Source organism: Cherax quadricarinatus, chromosome 72 (genome assembly GCF_038502225.1).
Source record: "Cherax quadricarinatus isolate ZL_2023a chromosome 72, ASM3850222v1, whole genome shotgun sequence".
NCBI lineage: Eukaryota > Metazoa > Arthropoda > Malacostraca > Decapoda > Parastacidae > Cherax > Cherax quadricarinatus.
Window position 1 is genome coordinate 8,749,670 of NC_091363.1, and position 8,895 is coordinate 8,758,564.

Genomic DNA, 8,895 nt, shown 5'->3' on the forward strand with positions numbered 1-8,895 from the left:
GACAGGTCATGATACCCTCCCTATGATGTGTACAAATATACCAGTTTGATGAATCTTATTACATGATATAAACCTTGGTAATAGATGCCGACGAATTGGTTAAAAAGACACGTAAACAAACACTAGGATATATTAGAAAACGTTCCGGTCCTGGGACCTTGATCACTTATAAAATACACAGGTTAGATAAGGTTTGTCAGGAAACAGGATAAGTGTGTCCTGACGCGGGTTTCAGTCATATGATGACCCGCAGCTGGAGCTTTTGGTCATCTGACTGAGGCCTTCCGCGAACAAAGGCTAAAATGACAGTACATATAAGCAGAGAGTGAGATGTGAGTGACACATTGTGACATGAAGAATTCCATATTGACATAAGGACAGGTAAATATGTCCTAGCGTTTGCTCAGTGTCTTTTTAATCAATCATATTACAGTCTGTGAATTTAAGGACTCACTCACCATGGGTTCAAGGGCCCCATTCGTCCCTTGATTTCTTTGCAATCATATTATTACAGTTTTCTAGGTCTTCACTTTACTGATATATTATATATATATATATATATATATATATATATATATATATATATATATATATATATATATATATATATATATATATATATATATATATATATATATATATATATATATATATATATATATATATATATATATATATATATATATATATATATATATATATATATATATATATATATATATATATATATATATATATGGATGCATTATGTAGGAGGGTGGAGCAGAGAGAGAGATCCAGCACTCCTCCATCACCAGTCTGTCACCTCGTAAGATGAAGCAAGATCTTCAGGGGAATTTGTAAAAATAATACCTTGAAATCTTATTAATGTTGATAATTATAAGGTAATGATTAATAAAATAATAAAATAGCAGAAATGAACTAGGTAATGGCCTTGCCTGGCCTAGGGCAGCTGCGTTCGTGTATGATCCTCTAAGCATCTACAGATACAGAATTACTGAAGCTGCGTTCGTGCACGATCAGCTGAGAGTCACAGCTGCTGAAGCTGCGTTCGTGCACGATCAGCTGAGAGTCACAGCTGTTGCAGCGTGCAGATGTACACAAGAAGGCAGCTGTTGTTTTCTGTGAGTGTTTTTGTCAGTTTAAATGAGCGCAGTTAGTGAAGATTCTCTAAATTATAAATTAATATTTCCGTCAAGTCTTCACCGCTGTTATTATAACTATTAATATAACAAAACCATTATATCAGCCAATTAGTGCATTATTCACTCTTTATTAAATTAAGGAAATTAACAAAAGATAATTAACTAATTTCTGGCTATTAAATATTGTGTGTATAGAATGTATGTATAGACAGCTGTTGGATGAATGATGGTGAATGTGTTTCCTTTCTTGTGAATGTGTTTCTTTGTGTATTGTGTAATGGAACTTTGATAGACTACAGCAGGTGTGCTGCACAATACACAGTCTGTCTACTGAATAAACCACACTGGTTTGGAGCTTTATACAATATAGTGCAACACACTTACTAACATTGTGTTCTACACGCTGTTATATAAGTTCCACAAGTTCTACACGTTGTTATTAAAGTTCCACCAGTTCTACACGCTGTTATATAAGTTCCACCAGTTCTACACGTTGTTATATAAGTTCCACCAGTTCTACACGCTGTTATATAAGTTCCACCAGGTCTACACGTTGTTATATAAGTTCCACCAGGTCTACACGCTGTTATATAAGTTCCACCAGTTCTACACGTTGTTATATAAGTTCCACCAGTTCTACACGCTGTTATATAAGTTCCACCAGCTCTACACGCTGTTATATAAGTTCCACCAGTTCTACACGTTGTTATATAAGTTCCACCAGGTCTACACGTTGTTATATAAGTTCCACCAGTTCTACACGCTGTTATATAAGTTCCACCAGGTCTACACGTTGTTATATAAGTTCCACCAGGTCTACACGCTGTTATATAAGTTCCACCAGGTCTACACGCTGTTATATAAGTTCCACCAGTTCTACACGTTGTTATATAAGTTCCACCAGTTCTACACGTTGTTATATAAGTTCCACCAGGTCTACACGCTGTTATTAAAGTTCCACCAGTTCTACACGTTGTTATATAAGTTCCACCAGTTCTACACGTTGTTATATAAGTTCCACCAGTTCTACACGTTGTTATATAAGTTCCACCAGTTCTACACGTTGTTATATAAGTTCCACCAGTTCTACACGTTGTTATATAAGTTCCACCAGTTCTACACGTTGTTATATAAGTTCCACCAGTTCTACACGTTGTTATATAAGTTCCACCAGGTCTACACGCTGTTATTAAAGTTCCACCAGTTCTACACGCTGTTATATAAGTTCCACCAGTTCTACACGCTGTTATATAAGTTCCACCAGTTCTACACGTTGTTATATAAGTTCCACCAGGTCTACACGCTGTTATTAAAGTTCCACCAGTTCTACACGCTGTTATATAAGTTCCACCAGGTCTACACGCTGTTATTCTACACGTAATAAGTTCCACCAGTTCTACACGTTATATAAGTTCCACCAGTTCTACACGTTGTTATATAAGTTCCACCAGTTCTACACGCTGTTATATAAGTTCCACCAGTTCTACACGCCACCAGTTCTACACGCTGTTATATAAGTTCCACCAGTTCCACCTACACGTTATTAAAGTTCTACACGCTGTTATATAAGTTCCACCAGTTCTACACGCTGTTATTAAAGTTCCACCAGTTCTACACGCTGTTATATAAGTTCCACCAGGTCTACACGTTGTTATATAAGTTCCACCAGTTCTACACGCTGTTATATAAGTTCCACCAGTTCTACACGCTGTTATTAAAGTTCCACCAGTTCTACACGTTGTTATATAAGTTCCACCAGGTCTACACGCTGTTATTAAAGTTCCACCAGTTCTACACGCTGTTATTAAAGTTCCACCAGTTCTACACGTTGTTATATAAGTTCCACCAGGTCTACACGCTGTTATTAAAGTTCCACCAGTTCTACACGCTGTTATATAAGTTCCACCAGGTCTACACGTTGTTATATAAGTTCCACCAGGTCTACACGCTGTTATTAAAGTTCCACCAGTTCTACACGCTGTTATATAAGTTCCACCAGTTCTACACGCTGTTATATAAGTTCCACCAGTTCTACACGCTGTTATATAAGTTCCACCAGTTCTACACGCTGTTATATAAGTTCCACCAGCTCTACACGCTGTTATATAAGTTCCACCAGTTCTACACGTTGTTATTAAAGTTCCACCAGTTCTACACGCTGTTATATAAGTTCCACCAGTTCTACACGCTGTTATATAAGTTCCACCAGTTCTACACGCTGTTATATAAGTTCCACCAGCTCTACACGCTGTTATATAAGTTCCACCAGTTCTACACGTTGTTATATAAGTTCCACCAGGTCTACACGTTGTTATATAAGTTCCACCAGTTCTACACGCTGTTATATAAGTTCCACCAGGTCTACACGTTGTTATATAAGTTCCACCAGGTCTACACGCTGTTATATAAGTTCCACCAGGTCTACACGCTGTTATATAAGTTCCACCAGTTCTACACGTTGTTATATAAGTTCCACCAGTTCTACACGTTGTTATATAAGTTCCACCAGGTCTACACGCTGTTATTAAAGTTCCACCAGTTCTACACGTTGTTATATAAGTTCCACCAGTTCTACACGTTGTTATATAAGTTCCACCAGGTCTACACGCTGTTATTAAAGTTCCACCAGTTCTACACGTTGTTATATAAGTTCCACCAGTTCTACACGTTGTTATATAAGTTCCACCAGTTCTACACGTTGTTATATAAGTTCCACCAGTTCTACACGTTGTTATATAAGTTCCACCAGTTCTACACGTTGTTATATAAGTTTGTTCAGGTCTACACGTTGTTATATAAGTTTGTTCAGGTCTACACGCTGTTATTTAAGTTTGTTCAGGTCTACACGCTGTTATTTAAGTTTGTTCAGGTCTACACGCTGTTATTTAAGTTTGTTCAGGTCTCCACGCTGTTATTTAAGTTTGTTCAGGTCTACACGTTGTTATATAAGTTTGTTCAGGTCTACACGCTGTTATTTAAGTTTGTTCAGGTCTACACGCTGTTATTTAAGTTTGTTCAGGTCTACACGCTGTTATTTAAGTTTGTTCAGGTCTACACGCTGTTATTTAAGTTTGTTCAGGTCTACACGCTGTTATCACTGTTCTTCAGAACACCAATAACAATCAGTCATGAACTCGGGTAGTATAATGATATGTGAGATTTTCTTAACTTGGTAAAAATCTTATACCTAGAGGGTATTTCGGGGGTCAATGCCCCTGCGGCCCGGTCTATGACCAGGCCTTGTGGTGGATCAGGGCCTGATCAACCAGGCTGTTACTGCTGACCGCACGTAAACCGACGTAGGTACCACAGCCCGGTTGGTCAGGTATTGACTTTAGGTGCCTGTCCAGTTTCCTTTTGAAGACAGCCATGGGTTTAATCCCCCTTATATATGCTGGTTATGAACGAAAACCCTTAAGCCAGGGAGAAGAGCTCTGACATACATATGGATGTATCAGCTGGGTGGTTCACGTGTGTCGGGGTGTCGCTGGTATATGAGAGTGCCAGGGGTAGACAGGTGTGTAAATACCAGTCAACACACGTCATGCTCACAATGGTGTGGATTCTGCCAAACTGCCTTTGAGGCCCGCGTCCTCACCCTAAAAAAAAAAAAAGTTGACGCTTCAACAATAACCATAACATTAACCTCAGGTGATTCTAAGGTGGTGGTCTTGTGTAGCTACGTATAGTTGACTCCCAGCTGGTTGTGAAACGTTTCTGGAGAGTACTTCTGGTTTTGAAGCATTTCAGGAGGGTCTGGCTAGTTTTGAAGTATTTCCAGTGGTCTGACTAGTTTTTAAGCATTGCCGGAGTGCCTGGCTAGTTTTGAGGCATTTCTGGAGGGTCCGGCTGGTTTTGAAGCATTTCTGAAGGCTAGGTCTGATTATGAAACATTTCTGAAGGCTAGGTCTGATTATGAAACATTTCTGAAGGCTAGGTCTGGTTTTGAAGCATTCCGGAGGGTCTGACTAGTTCTGAAGCATTTCCGGAGGGTCTGACTAGTTCTGAAGCATTTCCGGAGGGTCTGACTAGTTCTGAAGCATTTCCGGAGAGGCCAGCTGGTTTTGAATCATTTCCGTAGAATATAGATGGTTTTAAAGCTCTTCGCTCGTAATGTGTTGACAGATGGTGCCTTCACGTTCAGCTGGATATCATAAACAACTCGGCAAGAAGCAATTCCTTCCAGCAGTCTCCATCTGTTTGCTGGGTCGTGACATCTGTCTTCTGGGTCGTGACATCTGTCTTCTGGGTCGTGACATCTGTCTATTGGGTCGTGACGTCTGTCTACTGGGTCGTGACATCTGTCTTCTGGGTCGTGACATCTGTCTTCTGGGTCGTGACATCTGTCTTCTGGGTCGTGACATCTGTCTATTGGGTCGTGACGTCTGTCTACTGGGTCGTGACATCTGTCTTCTGGGTCGTGACATCTGTCTGGGTCGTGACATCTGTCTATTGGGTCGTGACATCTGTCTATTGGGTCGTGACATCTGTCTACTGGGTCGTGACATCTGTCTATTGGGTCGTGACAGTAACCAGAACTATTGACAACTGCAAATATTACGTATGTTTGACAGATTAAACAGCTGATAGTTTACCTGTGATGAAACAGCTGATAGTCTGTTTACCTGTGATGAAACAGCTGATAGTTTACCTGTGATGAAACAGCTGATAGTTTACCTGTGATGAAACAGCTGATAGTCTGTTTACCTGTGATGAAACAGCTGATAGTTTACCTGTGATGAAACAGCTGATAGTTTACCTGTGATGAAACAGCTGATAGTTTACCTGTGATGAAACAGCTGATAGTTTACCTGTGATGAAACAGCTGATAGTTTACCTGTGATGAAACAGCTGATAGTCTGTTTACCTGTGATGAAACAGCTGATAGTTTACCTGTGATGAAACAGCTGATAGTCTGTTTACCTGTGATGAAACAGCTGATAGTTTACCTGTGATGAAACAGCTGATAGTTTACCTGTGATGAAACAGCTGATAGTTTGTTTACCTATATGCAACAGATGACCCCACATACATGTACATAACATAGATACGTATGTGTGTGTGTGTGTATGTATGTATGAACATTTATGTGTATATATGAGTGTGTGTAGGTGTTTGTATGACTGTGCTGATGCTTGCATATGTGGAGGTGTTTGTATGAGTGAATGGAAGTGTGTGTATGAGTGTGTGGAAATGTATGAGTGTGTAGAGGTGTTTGTATGAGTGTGTGGAAGTGTGTGTATGAGTGTGTGGAGGTGTTTGTATGAGTGTGTGGAAGTGTGTGTATGAGTGTGTGGAGGTGTTTGTATGAGTGTGTGGAAGTGTGTGTATGAGTGTGTGGAGGTGTTTGTATGAGTGTGGAAGTGTGTGTATGAGTGTGTGGAGGTGTTTGTATGAGTGTGTGGAAGTGTGTGTATGAGTGTGTGGAGGTGTTTGTATGAGTGTGTGGAAGTGTGTGTATGAGTATGTGGAAGTGTGTGTATGAGTGTGTGGAAGTGTGTGGAGGTGTTTGTATGAGTGTGTGGAAGTGTGTGTATGAGTGTGTGGAAGTGTGTGTATGAGTGTGTGGAGGTGTTTGTATGAGTGTGTGGAGGTGTTTGTATGAGTGTGGAAGTGTGTGTATGAGTGTGTGGAGGTGTTTGTATGAGTGTGTGGAAGTGTGTGTATGAGTGTGTGGAGGTGTTTGTATGAGTGTGTGGAAGTGTGTGTATGAGTGTGTGGAGGTGTTTGTATGAGTGTGTGGAAGTGTGTGTATGAGTGTGTGGAGGTGTTTGTATGAGTGTGTGGAAGTGTGTGTATGAGTGTGTGGAGGTGTTTGTATGAGTGTGTGGAAGTGTGTGTATGAGTGTGTGGAGGTGTTTGTATGAGTGTGTGGAAGTGTGTGTATGAGTGTGTGGAGGTGTTTGTATGAGTGTGTGGAAGTGTGTGTATGAGTGTGTGGAGGTGTTTGTATGAGTGTGTGGAAGTGTGTGTATGAGTGTGTGGAGGTGTTTGTATGAGTGTGTGGAAGTGTGTGTATGAGTGTGTGGAGGTGTTTGTATGAGTGTGTGGAAGTGTGTGTATGAGTGTGTGGAGGTGTTTGTATGAGTGTGTGGAAGTGTGTGTATGAGTGTGTGGAGGTGTTTGTATGAGTGTGTGGAAGTGTGTGTATGAGTGTGTGGAAATGTATGAGTGTGTAGAGGTGTTTGTATGAGTGTGTGGAAGTGTGTGTATGAGTGTGTGGAGGTGTTTGTATGAGTGTGTGGAAGTGTGTGTATGAGTGTGTGGAGGTGTTTGTATGAGTGTGTGGAAGTGTGTGTATGAGTGTGTGGAGGTGTTTGTATGAGTGTGTGGAAGTGTGTGTATGAGTGTGTGGAGGTGTTTGTATGAGTGTGTGGAGGTGTGTGTATGAGTGTGTGGAGGTGTTTGTATGAGTGTGTGGAAGTGTGTGTATGAGTATGTGGAAGTGTGTGTATGAGTGTGTGGAAGTGTGTGGAGGTGTTTGTATGAGTGTGTGGAAGTGTGTGTATGAGTGTGTGGAGGTGTTTGTATGAGTGTGTGGAAGTGTGTGTGAGTGTGTGGAGGTGTTTGTATGAGTGTGTGGAAGTGTGTGTATGAGTATGTGGAAGTGTGTGTATGAGTGTGTGGAAGTGTGTGGAGGTGTTTGTATGAGTGTGTGGAAGTGTGTGTATGAGTGTGGTGTGCGTATGAGTGTGGAGGCGTGTGTAGGTGAGTGTATGAGTGTGTGTCGAGGTGTTTGTATGAATATGTGGAGATGCGTATCTGAGTGTGTGTAGGTGTTTGTATGAGTGTGTGTACGCGTGCGTGTGTGTACGCAGCCTACCCAGCCAGTCATGGAAGCCACTATCATCCATATCATCCAGGTCAGAATCAGTGAGCTCCTGGGAGGCAGACTGGTCGTCCCAAGGAGAGTGTGGAGACATTGGAGGTGTGCTGGGTGTACAGCAGCTAGGTGCTAGGGGGGAGCTAGGAGACGGCGCCCAGCAGCACGAGTCGTCAGTACCCCTCAGAGCAGGTCTCGTCGTCCAAGTTGCCATCTTCAGTACACTGTCGGGCAGAAATATACACTGTTAGATGCCACAGTACGACTAAGTTCACCATAACAAGGAAATAATGATAGATGAATCACTATCAACAGACATCTTAAAAAATCATAACTAGATCGCTGGTGCACTCAGCTCACACACACTGAGGTCCGGGGTCGATCCCCGGTACAGCTGAAAACATTTAAGACGTGTTTCCTTGAGACACTGCTCTCCATGTTCACCCATCAGTAAAATAGTTTCCTGGGAGTTACTGGACTGGTGTGGGTCGCATCCTGGGGACAAAATTGCCCTAATTTCCCTGAAATGTATATTTCATGTAGAACAATGAAGCAACACACAGTACAGTACACTGTTGGTGTTCCCACCATGTATCATACAGAACAGTGTAGTAGTACACTGGTGGTGTTCCCACCATGTATCATACAGAACAGTGTTGTAGTACACTGCTGGTGTTCCCACCATGTATCATACAGAACAGTGTTGTAGTACACTGCTGGTGTTCCCACCATGTATCATACAGAACAGTGTTGTAGTACACTGTTGGTGTTCCCACCATGTATCATACAGAACAGTGTTGTAGTACACTGCTGGTGTTCCCACCATGTATCATACAGAACAGTGTTGTAGTACACTGCTGGTGTTCCCACCATGTATCATACAGAACAGTGTTGTAGTACACTGCTGGTGTTCCCACCATGTATCAT

General features: G+C 41.4%; 1 protein-coding gene across 5 annotated transcripts in view; it reads right to left on the bottom strand.

Annotated features, from left to right (window-relative positions):
• Positions 1 to 8,895, bottom strand: part of LOC128701310 (uncharacterized) — a 115,031-nt gene that overhangs the window by 35,111 nt on the left and 71,025 nt on the right. For 3 of the 5 annotated variants that reach the window (XM_070100378.1, XM_070100375.1, XM_070100374.1), the window contains exon 2: positions 7,969 to 8,192. In XM_070100378.1, the coding sequence (XP_069956479.1) occupies positions 7,969 to 8,182 (214 nt within the window). In that variant the 5' untranslated portion in view covers positions 8,183 to 8,192. Of the gene's footprint in view, positions 1 to 4,791; positions 5,810 to 7,968; positions 8,193 to 8,895 lie in introns of those variants that run through there. The other 2 variants (XM_070100376.1, XM_070100377.1) reach the window with 2 other exon arrangements.